At 34.8% G+C, this 13,415-nt stretch overlaps 2 protein-coding genes across 3 annotated transcripts; one reads left to right on the top strand and one right to left on the bottom strand.

Moving 5' to 3' along the window:
• The first annotated feature begins 3,384 nt into the window (after positions 1 to 3,384).
• On the top strand, positions 3,385 to 6,694 carry LOC111428068 (Kruppel homolog 1). Of its 2 annotated transcripts, none has more exons than XM_023063481.2 (2): positions 3,385 to 3,611; positions 4,733 to 6,694. In XM_023063481.2, the coding sequence occupies exon 2, from the start codon at positions 4,762 to 4,764 to the stop codon at positions 6,160 to 6,162; it is 1,401 nt and encodes a 466-aa protein (XP_022919249.1). In that variant the 5' UTR covers positions 3,385 to 3,611; positions 4,733 to 4,761; the 3' UTR covers positions 6,163 to 6,694. The 2 variants fall into 2 exon arrangements, with proteins under 2 accessions (XP_022919249.1, XP_022919248.1); XM_023063480.2 differs by lacking the exon at positions 3,385 to 3,611 and adding an exon at positions 4,479 to 4,657.
• A 1,710-nt stretch (positions 6,695 to 8,404) lies between these two features.
• LOC111427816 (Phosphorylated CTD-interacting factor 1) lies at positions 8,405 to 13,338 on the bottom strand. The gene is made up of 6 exons (XM_023063134.2): positions 12,431 to 13,338; positions 12,053 to 12,372; positions 11,713 to 11,997; positions 9,555 to 9,844; positions 9,234 to 9,503; positions 8,405 to 9,177 (listed from the first exon to the last, which is right to left on the bottom strand). The coding sequence occupies exons 1-6, from the start codon at positions 13,074 to 13,076 to the stop codon at positions 8,964 to 8,966; spliced, it is 2,025 nt and encodes a 674-aa protein (XP_022918902.1). The 5' UTR covers positions 13,077 to 13,338; the 3' UTR covers positions 8,405 to 8,963.
• Between the last annotated feature and the right edge of the window lie 77 nt (positions 13,339 to 13,415).

The following is a 13,415-nucleotide window of genomic DNA, read 5'->3' as shown; positions in this document are numbered from 1 at the left end:
AACAGTAAACTTATTACCCAGAAGAAATGTTTAGAAAATTTTATTGCAGAATATATAGCGAGTTTGGCTAGGTGATAATTTTTTAGAAAAGAAAGCAATTGAAAGTAACAGGACTTCACTAACGATGATACTTAATGCTTAGTAAGTATCGAACTACATACTTACTAAGCATTACTAGCATAACCTGTCTGCAGTTATCAATGCAGATTACAACGTTTCTGCTAATTTTTTTGGAGTCGATGATCATATCCTTCTTTGATCCATCAGTGCTAAAGTTAGTCTGGGGTATCATCTCAATGCCAAATTGTGGCCTTTTTAGGAAAGTAGGTGTGATGTAGTCTGTGCAAGCTTCAAGGGATTGTTTAGTAACAGCCTCACTCCAGACTATTCCCATTTTTACAACCCGCTTATTATCCACTGATCGCAATCGAAACAACGCCATCACAGCCACCTCCCTGATAAAAACATCTAGAGGCAGCCCTTCTATCAATTATAGTTGTAGATCTTTTTAACTAATTAATTCAAGGTTACATATGACCAATTTCATGTTCGTATAACGTTAATTATTAAGCCTCGACTTAGTGATTAATATCATATCGTGGCGCCTCGGCTTTATCGCATGAAGTTACTTAAAAAAGAACGTCATTCCATTCCAGGACTTATAATTAACATTGCTAGTAATAACCTAGTAATTTAAAAAAAGAAATGTCGATATATTAATAGTTTTCTAAAATTTAAGAGGGGATTTTATAAAACATTAGGGTAAAAGGGAACTGAAATAAGTAGGGGTTTATAATATGGGGCGTCCACACCACGTGTGGGTTCATCGACCTAAAGTCCTTTGGCACTACCAAAATTGCTGTACAAAAAATGCCTCGCCCGTCCAAAAGATGCGCGCGCAAAGATATTAAATTGAATTTTTTTTTAATAAATAAATTAAAGGTATAGTATACCTTACCGAGTACGAACATAGTACTCAATATTTCTACGCAATAGTATTGCTCAATTTTCAAAGTTGATCCGGTTGCCTGGGACAGCTAAAACAACTTAACGTTGAGATTGGTCAAGGTGGCCGTGACAGTCGAACGTTGCCGCCGAGTCTATTCGGGAGAGTTCGGCGCGGCGGCGTCGACTTTCTCTTTCTAACCAAGCGAAAATCGGCCAAAATCGCCGCCAACAAAACGCTTACCGCCCGATATTTGCACATAATCACATCGATTTCGAGTTGTTTTCGTTGCAAATTGATTTTGGCGATCAAAAAAAACAATCCGTTGTCGCCATAGAGGATTGTTTTTCTTTTTTTTTATTCTCTCTTTTTAGTTTGAACCCTGTGGTGTGTGGTGGTGGGGATCGGTTAGTATGAGGTACATTGGCCTCCAAAAAACTTGGACGCACAGCGGCTCCTCACCGTGGATTTTCTATTTACACGTGTAAAGAGATGTAAAGGGGAATCTGTTTCTCAAACTTTTTAGGATTAAGCTTCAAATTTTAATAAAGAATTATTTTATTTTATTGCTCTTTGGTGTTGAATTTCAGTCATTTCATCCACCATTTTTAAAAAGAGACTCTACTTTGAGATCTTTCCTTGTGCTTTGAGCGTAAGGTAACGTATTTGTTACTGCGTTTTAAAGTAACCTTCTAACAATTTTTTGCGTTTCCTGTATTCGACGAAAGTTAAGGAAAACAGCTTGCAATCTAGCTGTACGACATTTGCTTACTGCACCTCACAAAAGATGAGAAACGAGGTTCATTCGTTTTCTGTCATCTCGACTTGCAAAAAGTGGCTTTTGGGCAGGAATTATGCTGGATTTGGACAACCCACACAACAAGATCGTAACACAATACTTTACACAGTATTTTACTTAACACAGTATTTTTATACAAATTACAGTTGGTTACATTATCAGGAAAATTTGTTATGTCATCTGATTTTAGCCCTCATTGTCATCCAGAATGAACGTGGCAATTTAATTATACTTATTTAAATTAAAAGATTCAAGCAAACTTTGGTAAAAGCTTGAAAGTTTTATAGTAAAGTAAAAAATCACAATTTTATTAAGGACTTAAACACATAAACTTAGTATTTTTTGTACAAATTACAGTTGGTAGCATTACCAGAGAAATTTGTTATGTCATATTTTGAAAACAGGTTATGTCACATGTCACATTGACATTTCATTTTTAAGGAGTCATGGAGCATACTTGCTGCATTACGTGAAGTGCTCTAATTGGCCCTTATTGTCATCCAGAATGAAGGTGGCAATTTAATCGTACTTATTTAAGTTACAAGATTCGAACAAACTTTGGTAAAAGCTTGGAAGTTTTATTTTAAAGTAAAAAATCACAATTTTATTAAAGACTTAAATAGATATACTTAGAATTTTTTGTACTAATTACAGTTGGTAACATTACCAGGGAAATTAGTTATGTCATGTTTTGAAAACAGATTATGTCACATTGACATTTCATTTTTAAAGAGTCATTAAGCATACTACCGCTTTTATTTTATTTTTTAATCATTGCTACATTTCAAATGCTTTGGTTCAATAGTTGCTTGATAGATATGTAGAATATCGCAATATTTTTGTATCTATGCATAGAGAATCGATACGCGGGGCTTTTGTTTTGGTTGATTGCCTTTTAGTATAGTAAATAGAAACAACGCACTAGCCTAACAATACGCAATTTAAACGCAATGACTGGGAAGTAATAAGGACAAGTTTTCAAATTGTGACCTTCTAGCCTTATCATTGTGAAGAAGATGAGAAGAAGAGTATACTTCCTGTAATACGTGAAATGCTGTGATTGGCCCTTATTGTCATCCAGAATGAAAGTGGCAATTTAATTATACTTATTTAAGTTTTTAGTTTGGTAAAAACTTGGAAGTTTTATTGTAAAGTAAAAAAATCACAATTTTATTAAGGACTTAAACACATATACTTATAATTTTTTGTACTAATTACAGTTGGTAACATTACTAGGGAAATTAGTTATGTCATGTTTTGAGAACAGGTTATGTCACATTGACATTTCATTTTTGAAAAGTCAAAAAAAAATTTATTTGGGTTTATTTGTTAAAAACAAATAATTTTAATCAATATTTTTTTATTATTTACACTCATAATTTACTCTAAATGCACAAATTTGGAGATATGATTCGATAACACCTCCATAATAAGTAATCAATTAATAACAATATTTTTTGTAGATTACGAAAAAGCTGTGCGAAAATAGATAAACACAATCCCGGGGACAAACGGGCCAAACGAAAATCCACGGTTGGTGGCCTCCACGTGCCTTTTCGGCACACGGGTCTTCGTGTAGTGTGAGGGAAAGCGTTCGTTTGTCGTCGGCCGGCGGCGTTAAGAGCCGACCGTGTAGGAGGTAAACATTTAGTTTGATTTTGGATCGCGCTTAGCATAGTCCGAAATTTCTACTCTTCCTCGCGATTATAATAAACACAAAAACACGTTTTCATCTAAGAAAATAAATAAAATTCTTAACATGAAAACGATAGTTTAAATGTTTTCCGTGTCAATTTCATTTAGAAGCAAAGAATTTAAGGAATAAGAAGATACTTATTAATCGATTACTTCGAATCAATTTATTGGGTAAGTTATTATTATTATTATTTTGTTTACATCGATTTATTGCATAAATTGTTATCTAAAAATCAATTTATGAAACAAAAAAATCACGTTTTTATTAAAAATTTTTGTTTTGATTAAGACTAATTAAGATCGTTTGGGGGGAAATGATTTTTTTCAATTTTTTTTGGGGGGTAATAACTTAAAAATGGATGTAAAAAATGGCGGTGGGGAAATAGAAATGCCGACCTACGTTTCTCTGGGTTGACGAGGTCGGCATCGTTCTGAAAAAAGCGGCACCTAAACTCCACGTGGAGGCGACTAACCGTGGGGACAGCTCGTGTACGTTCCCAACGTTTTAGTTGGGGGGCCACGAGTCCTAAGCAAAATCCACGGTTATTCGCCTCCATACGAACCCGTGGCGCACTCCAGTTAACAATTATATTTTCATTAAACCGCCACGACTTTATAAATAGTAACAACCGAATCAATTTTGGACGGTTTTATACTTATCTATAGATTACGTATGGTCATGTTTGAATTGCGAATATTTCTATAAAATCAAAATCAGAACAATCTCTTGACCTATACACATATATATCAATCAATTTCATGTCAAATTAGTTTATATATATATAATAAATTGAGTATAGAGAGTTTATATATATACTAGTATATACTTAGTTATAAACTTCCTATTGATTATATATATATATATATATATATATATGCATATAACATAAAAACTCAATAGTAGAGAGTTTATATAATTTCTATTGTATTATTTTTTGAGTTATTCAAAAAAAATGGTAAATGTTGGTGTAGTGAAAATGGTGGGGATTTTTTTTTGTTGGGGTCAAAAACCGACCCAACTTTCCCCCCACCAATTCCTGCACACGCAGAAGGCGGAGTTACAAAACGCACCTTCACTGTATCTTCACTTGACATCTCCTGCATTCTTCAATTGCATTTTAGTGAGTTAACATCACACTTCCAAATTGATTAAAACCCAAGAATGGATGAAAACTTAATTAAAACACTCTTGCTTAAATGCAAACCAGATCAAAACGGTTCGTTTCATTTCCTCTAATCTTCACCAATTCAATTAATTCGATTTTATTTAATAAATTTTTTTTTATTTGCAGATATTTTTTGGTCAAATCAAAATCCAACGATGGTAGGTTATTACAGCGAAGCAACCCCGCTTCCAATGGCGCCGGTTCAAACTCCGGAAGAGGCTAGGATAGCGGCGATAAAGCGAGTTGTTTGCAGCCCGGATTTGCCAATGAGCAACTTCCAAAACACCGCAACCCCCAAACAAGAACCCCAACAGATGGAGTGTAATGGATTCCAAACCCCGCCGATTTTTCCAACAACACCTCAAAAGCTTCAAAAACTCGAATCGGACGATCCTTATCGTTGTAATATTTGCTCAAAGACTTTCGCGGTTCCCGCCCGATTAACGAGACATTACAGAACGCACACTGGTGAAAAACCTTTTCGCTGCGAATTCTGCGATAAAAGCTTTAGTGTGAAAGAAAATTTAAGCGTGCATAGAAGAATCCACACGAAAGAACGTCCGTATAAATGCGACGTTTGCTCGCGCGCTTTTGAACACTCCGGGAAATTACACCGACACATGAGAATCCACACCGGGGAGCGTCCACATAAATGTTCGGTTTGTGCGAAAACATTTATCCAATCTGGTCAATTAGTGATCCATATGAGAACGCACACCGGTGAAAAACCCTACGTTTGTGGGGTTTGCCAAAAAGGCTTCACATGTAGTAAACAATTAAAAGTTCATTCGAGAACTCACACCGGGGAGAAACCGTATTCTTGCGAGATCTGCGGAAAATCTTTTGGTTATAACCACGTATTAAAACTGCATCAAGTGGCTCATTACGGCGAAAAAGTTTACAAGTGCACAATATGTAACGACACATTCAACTCGAAAAAGTGTATGGAGGCGCATATTAAAAGTCACTCTGAAAATGCGGCCCCAATTTCACCGCCGTCTTCAATTCAGTCTAACGAATCTTCCTGTTCGTCGTCGAGTGATAAAGAAAATAAGGATTCTCCGCCTCATCAGACGTTTCCTCAAGAACCAATTAGTTATGATAGCGATATTCGATATTATCTTTATACCCGTGATAGAATCCCTACTCCGTATTTCCCTAATCACCCATCTTCCGGAGTCGACCTTTTAGCGGCTGCCGCAACCGTCACTGAAAGAGTGCACGAAGAATACTTAAGAAGATCTCCGCCGGAAGTAATTAGACCGTATTTTCCACCACCAATTCAGTATGACCCCCAATTAAATCACGCCGATGATATTAGAAAGCGAGTTGAAGCGGCGCTGGCCGTAGCTGAGATCGAAGAGGAATCTATGTTGGCTTTAACTCCACCAAGTTCAAACCCCGTTTCTCCGGCACCATCGGTTTCTCCCGACCCAGAATTAAGTTTACCCCCCAGGAAACGTTCAAGAATGATTTTAAAATCGATGGAATCCGAAAAAGAAACGCCCCCCGTAAGATACAGTTCGGTTATACATTACGCCAACAAGAAGAATTAAGATTTCTCAATAATTAATCCCCTAATGAACATTTTTTCTTTCTTTTCTGTGATAAGACTGGTATAGATTAATATTGTATTTGTACGTGTATTCTGATAATTATTAATTACCTCAATGCAGTGCCTAGGGCGGTTGGCCCTCGCAATATTTTGTACTGCAACCGCGGCTCCACCTTTCTCTGTAATAAGCGAACCTCGTAGCGGCTTAGTTTTTAGAGTTTTGACCGTTCCGCTCGTCGATTTTTGTTATCGAATCATAATTGTTAAATGTAAAATAAGTTAAAATATTAAAACACGAACGTCGTTTTTGAAAGTATCGAGAATTGTTGTAATCGTGATTTTTCATTATTTCGCTTTAATTATTATTATATATATATTTTCTTCTCTGTTCGTCATTAAAAAAAAGGAAAACGTATCGTACTGTATTTTCTAAGTCTGAGCCGTCGTCGCGGACGTATCGGCAATAACTTATTATATTGTATTCCTTCTATTCGATGTAAGAATAACCAATAAAAAATATAATTGCATTATAATTTTAGAGTTTCATTAATTCATCCTAATACAAATCAGTTACAACATAAATATTTAACTACAAATTTGTAGGTTCTCTTGTTACGTCTTTGAAAAATGTTCCATGTTGATTCCCAATACTCCCTAAGAAGCAGGTTATAACTTTGAGTACCAAGGCTCTCACGGTCGATGTTAATTGAACTATAACTAGAATTAACTAGAAACATTCGAGTTTAGCCATTTGTCTCTTAAGACAGTTATTTTTATTAGTCATGAGGAATCCTCAAGTTTATGCATATAGGTCGAGAATCATTCTGTATAATGTGGTATCAACTAGTACTAGCACTATGAGTAGACCTAAAAATTTTCGGACCAAGCAGTGCGTTTTTTGAAATAATGTTACGTTTTGGATGCCATGTTGCGACCAATTCTCCAATTGGTAAAATCTACAGGAATCCGAACACAATAACAGAAAAGTTTATACGAAAATATGGGTTACCTACGATCCATAAACCAAATGTTCCTCTACGTCCTATTGTCAGTACCATAAATTCTCCAACCTATCAGCTAACAAAACACCTCGCCGCCAAGATTCTGTCTCCTTTTATAGATAGAACAGAATCATATGTCAGAGATTCTACACATGTTGTAGAATCAATCAGGAGTATGAAGTTAGATCCCCAGGATACCAGTCAAGGTTGCCGTGGATGGTCTTCGCCAGAAACTCATTCCGGAGGGATTGCCGAAATATGTTCCAAGACTAGTAGAGTACTGCCTGTCATAGACATATTTTAGCTGGAAGGGAGAATTCTATGATGAACAGTACGAAGGGGAATCATACCATTGGTTAGCAATTTTATTTATAACATATAGATAGCTAAACGTATATCATAAAAGCATAATGTATGCCTATGAGTTTGCTACTATATTTACTGAAAATTATGAAAGACAATTCTTGATTCATCACCATCATTGGCACCACAACCACTTGTGGGTCTTGGCCTGTTCTAGGATCAGCTTCCACCCTCTTTTATCTTGTGCCCTTCCAGTTTCTAACTCCAAGTATTTTTAGACTTTCTTCCACCTGGTTCTTATATCTGGTTCTAGACCTGCCTCTCTTGCGGGTTCCAAAAACTGTTTAGACGGTACATCCCTGCTATCGTCGTCTAGATTCCAGGCCAGTAACCTTTCCTTGAACTTTCGTAACCATCGCTCTTTTCCGAGAAAGAGTTGTTGCTCAACGCCCATCCTAGAGGGCCAGGAACTCTTTTTTCGGGGTTTCCATTCTTTACACAATTCTTGATTAAATTAATATGTCAATAGTAGTCCTAATAGCGCCATCTATTGATTAACAACGTTAACCTTTCTTTGAGATGAATTGGTTGGTAACTTTATTTAACGGATAGCTCAAATAAAAATACTTAAAAGCAAGGATAGCTCAAATAATAAAAACACAACGTATGCCTATGAATTTGTTATTATATTTGATGCAAATTATGAAAGAGAATTCTTGATTAAACTAATATAATGTGATATCCTACTTTAATAGTCAATAGATGGCGTTAATAGCGCCATCTATTGACTAACAACTTCACCTTTCCTCTAGATAAAATGGTCGGTAACTTTATTTAATTGATAATTCAAATATCGACTTTTATCATCATATCCAAATCATTTCTAGATAAACGTTACCAAATAGAGAGTAATAAAAAAGTTGATTTGAAACAGTGCAATATGTGAAATGATTCTTTTTATTAGCTGTTTACAAATATATTAATAAATAATATATATTGTAACATCAGGAGAAAAACCTATATTCATAACAGTAAAAATCTACATTATTAGTATAAAATAAAAGTTACTAACAAAAGCTATATTACAATCTTTTTCTTAAATATAGAATTTCCTAAATAAAATTTCTCTTTCTTTGTATACATATATATATAGACTATGACTATGTACAAATGATAACTTCTCGATTTATTTAATTTTTTTTTTCGTTAATATAAATAATAATTAAAATACGTCTAAATTGCAAATATAGGCTTTGCACAGCAATCCCGATATTTCATCATAAAACCTTTGCAAAGTTCGATTCTCGAGAAAAGAATTCAGGTACGTCATAAAAAATAAAAAAATATGTATAAAAAGAGTGTGATGTGTAAAGGACGTTAGCATGTAGCATAAAAAAAAGTAAAAATTAAACGCTTCAATGAGCAATAGCAAAATTTAAGATGTAGCCAAAAAATTACTGTTAAATTAAAAGTAATAAAAATTAAAATACATTGAAAGCTAATGCACTAAAACGTCCTTATTATCCGATGTTGAACCTTGCCGCGTTGGACTAAGCAATTCTTGTCGGTCACGTTCCCTTTCTCTCCCCGGCCTAAAAGCCTCTAACAACGCTTCAACTCTATCTTCAGTTGGACCCCATCGACTAAAACCGGCTTGATTTTGTAACCAGATTATTACAGTCCCATGAGTTGATCTTATATTTAATTCAGATCTATAAACATAATTAATTTAATTAATTAATGTCCATATAATTGACTTAATAAATACCTATTCAGAACATGTTGTAAACCATGCCTAAATTCATGTTCATAAGCTGGTATAGTAACTTGTTTCCTTTTAAACTGACTCTCCTCCGCTCTTTGAAGCCCTGTAGGTGTGGGTTCTCTATAATCCGGAAGAATAATAACAAAACTAAGTGGTTCATGACTCTCCGACAATAACCGTTCCATATGATCGATGGTGGCTTCTAATAATTCCTCACAATAAGGTGGGTGCGCTTCAAACGAACCGGAAACTGCTTTTAAATGCAAAAAGAGTCTAAAAAAAAAGCTGTTAGCATCAACATATCGAATTTGATTTAATCTTTACCCTCTACTTCCGAAATAAGAGTCACAATCGGCAAACGCCGAACAATACTGTTTAAAATAACAGTTTAAAGGTGAAGCGAAACATTCGAAAGAAACGGCGAACATCCGGTGCAAACATTCGAAAACGGTAACCGGAAGGGATGCTTGGGTGTCGTGAACGTCGTTGCTTGCAACTGCTGATGATGGATTTACACCAAGAAATGTTGCGTAACGTTTCAAGACGACCCAAACTCTCGGGATGAATAATTCGAATTTTCTGTCGTCGAAACAACTGTGTCGATATAAATGTTCCTAAAAAAAGAATCAAATTAAGTTTTAATAAATTTAAATTAATTCACAAATTATTTCAATTTTTAACACAAAATGTTTTGTCCCTCAAACTAAACTTTTTTTGGGCAACTTCTCTTAAAGAGTAACCAAACTTGATATTGTATCCGTTCACTTTAATTCTGTTCTCTTACTTCTAATTGCCTCTTTTGAGTTTGAAAGATAAAATTAAAATTCAATATAGGTTGTAATTTCTGAAAGTTTTTATAGTTTATGGGTAAGTTACGAACAAAAGTATAATTCTAGATTATTATGAAATTTAAAATGTACCATTTAGCGATATAATGGGAAGAGCAAAACATTGTAGCGAAAAGAAAATATTATAAAACTGCGTAAATAGGGCAAAACGTATCGTGAATATCGTCTTGTGCTAGTTCTAGTGATAGTGCTAGTATAAAAGTAGAACTAACACCTAGCACAAGACGATATTCAGATAGTTCAACAAAAATATACAACATAGTAATATCTTATACTAACTAACGCTACCTACCACTGTCATTAGAACTAACACTAGACCGAGAACTAGAAACATTCGGGTTTAGCCGTCTTGAGAGACGTGCGGCTAAACCCGAATGATTCTAGTTCTTGTGTTAATTCTAGAGATAGTACGAGTGTAAAACTAGAACTAACACTAGAACGAGAACTAGAAACTTTAACTAGCGCTACCTATCACCTACCGGCCGTCTTAAGAGAGGTACAGCTAAACGGAATGTTTCTAATTCTATGTCTAGTGCTAATTCTAGTGCTAGTATTAGTCCAGTTTTATTTGTTATTCAGCGCTAGATTATTGTATATTGCTTTAGTAAAGTAAGTAGGTACGCCCTGGTTTTTATTATGTTTAAACAAATAAGTAATTAAATTCGCAACTAGAGCTTACTTAAAATCCTCTCTGGTTTTAAAACTCCCGCCAAAAAATAACTTAAAAAAAATACAGTGTATAAACGTGACTTCTCATTTTACTCCTCCAAGTAAGACCTTCTTGATACGTCAAAAATTATATATTATATCCACACATCGACTATTAGAAGATGACTTTTAGAGAAGAATTTGCCTGATAGGAGCTCACGAAGAGTTTCATTATTGTCAAAAAAGAACGTATAGAGAAGGTTACAATTTGCACGCAACCATGGAAAAGTAGCCGTCAAAAAACATATTGTGGAGCAACAAAAGGAAAATAAAATTATTCGCATCAGATAGACGTAAAGCGTCCTCCAGAAAAAGAATTTAATTCTAGGTACATCAGCAAAACAATAAAACATGGTGGGAGATGGGCGATTTGGGGGTGCTTTTCCTGGTATGGAGTTGGCCGAATTTTTTGGATACAGGCATTTTAAATCAATATGGTTACATCAACACCCTACATTGATAACAATATGACTCTGCTGTGCAAGTTTCAGCAAGACAACGACCCCAAACACACTTCCAGGGCAGCAAAGACTTGGTTTATTGAAAAGAAAATCGATATGTTGCCATGGTCAGCTCAATCTCCTGACCTTAATCCAATCAAGCATCTATGTGGAGATGTAAAAAGAGTAATAATAAACGGATAACAAACAAAATATTAATTTTAAATGTTGTATTATACCGTTTTTCTTTTATTTTTCAGTAAAACCAAATTATTTTTATTAATTTAATGTATACACCTATTATTCTGCACAGGCGTTAAAGTGTTCTTTTGTTTTCAAATATTAAATAATATTTGTTTTGAGAAACAAACTTATACTTGTTCTAATTTTACTTATTAACTTTTTACTCATATATTTTACAACTAAAATACATTTAAAGACTGTTTTTAGGTCACACCTATTATTTTGCACAGCACTGTATATTACCATTTTTTGTAGGTGAGTTGCATTAATAACCAATGTATCCCCTTGAAATCTTAACATGGCTTGATCTCTGTCTGGTAAATACTCAATTACAGGTAACCTGGTACATCCAATTTGAAATTGAATGGGATAACACCAAACTTTCCTTGTGCTATTATTTGGCAAGACTGGGGGCAATTCTAATCCATGTTCCTTTAAAATAATATTTGATTTTTCTCGCACTTTTCTTGCATACTCAGCTGATAAATTATAAATTTTCAAACAAATTCCTTCAACTGAAACCTTTACCTACAAGAAAATTAATGATAAATTACATTTTATTATAAAATATTAAAAATTTTACCGTTTCTGTTAGATGTGGTTGACATTGTTGTTTTAAATGTGCCAACCTGTCTTGAAAATCATCATATGTAGCACCAACTGTCCGCCTCAACCATTGAAACGTTTCATCAACATTCCATTTTACCACTTTCCTACTTTCTGCTTCTGCATTTCGAGATTCCATGATTGATTTAGCTGCTTCTGCATATCTTGATAGTTGTTTTCGCGCGTCTCCAGTAAATTTCGGTCTTACTAATTTAATAGGGATGTCGTTCATTATCTCTTTGTACATTGACATTGATATCTCTGGATAACAATTACTTGGCAATAAAGGATCACAACCTAAATTGATAATAATGATTTATTTACCTAATGTGTAAAATGAAAATTAATTAATTACCAGTATCCAATACTTTTCTTTCCATTAACCACCTATTAAAAGATTCTTTTGGTGCATCAATAGATTGCCTCGAATGACATAGTTCCTGATAACACTGTCGCAACTTTGAAAGTAAACTGCACCTGTAAGCTTCAACTTCGGGATGTGAATGCATATAATTACAAGGAGGTCTCTCAATTATCACAACATTAGTCTGTACATCTAAATCCCACGGTCCGGCTAACACAAATTTTTTTGCTTGTGGTCCTACTAATTCTTCGGAAGGTCGTCGTTTAGCAACAGGAATAGGGCTTTGCATCGCAACAGGATGTGCACCAACCGGTGGACAAATCCCTAAAGGATCTGTAATTGGATCAAATTGGGGTTTATTTAAAGGGGGCATTTCCCATAAACTTTCCCCGGTTAATTTATTCCAAAAGTACGGTCGATTTTCCCGTTTAGACCAAAATTTTTTCCAACCTTGTTGGACATATTCAAAAGGTAATTCATACTCAACGAAATTGTTTGGATTTATCGGGGCTCCTTGGGGTGCTGGTGATATGGCAATATTTGTGTGTGTTGGGACAATATTCGATATCGGCACATTATCCATCGGGGGCCACATCTGCCGATCTTCTTGAACTTTTAACTCTACCTCTTCATTCATTGTGTTTGCTTTGAGGATTTGTTGGAAAAAGAAATATCTGCTTCGGTGATTTACACCGTTTATGGCGTCGTTGTGAGACCCAATGCGTCCGTTATTCAGTTATAAAAGTATCTTGCTGATCTGATGCATCGTTTTACCAAAATTTAACATGACAAAATAACTACGAAACTTTTCATTCATCGCGTTAAAGAAAAATTTACGTACATTTCCACCCAGACGCCATTTGCTAACTGAGTAGAAATTAGAAAACATTCCTGAGGACGCTACAAACGCCCTCAATTACTAAAGCGGACAAACGATGAACTTATAAATATAGACAAAGCTTTACACCTAACTTCA

This window comes from Onthophagus taurus, chromosome 6, assembly GCF_036711975.1.
Source record: "Onthophagus taurus isolate NC chromosome 6, IU_Otau_3.0, whole genome shotgun sequence".
Classification (NCBI taxonomy): Eukaryota; Metazoa; Arthropoda; class Insecta; order Coleoptera; family Scarabaeidae; genus Onthophagus; species Onthophagus taurus.
The sequence above is the reverse complement of the archived record's forward strand: the minus strand, read 5'-3'. Positions and strand labels throughout refer to the sequence as shown.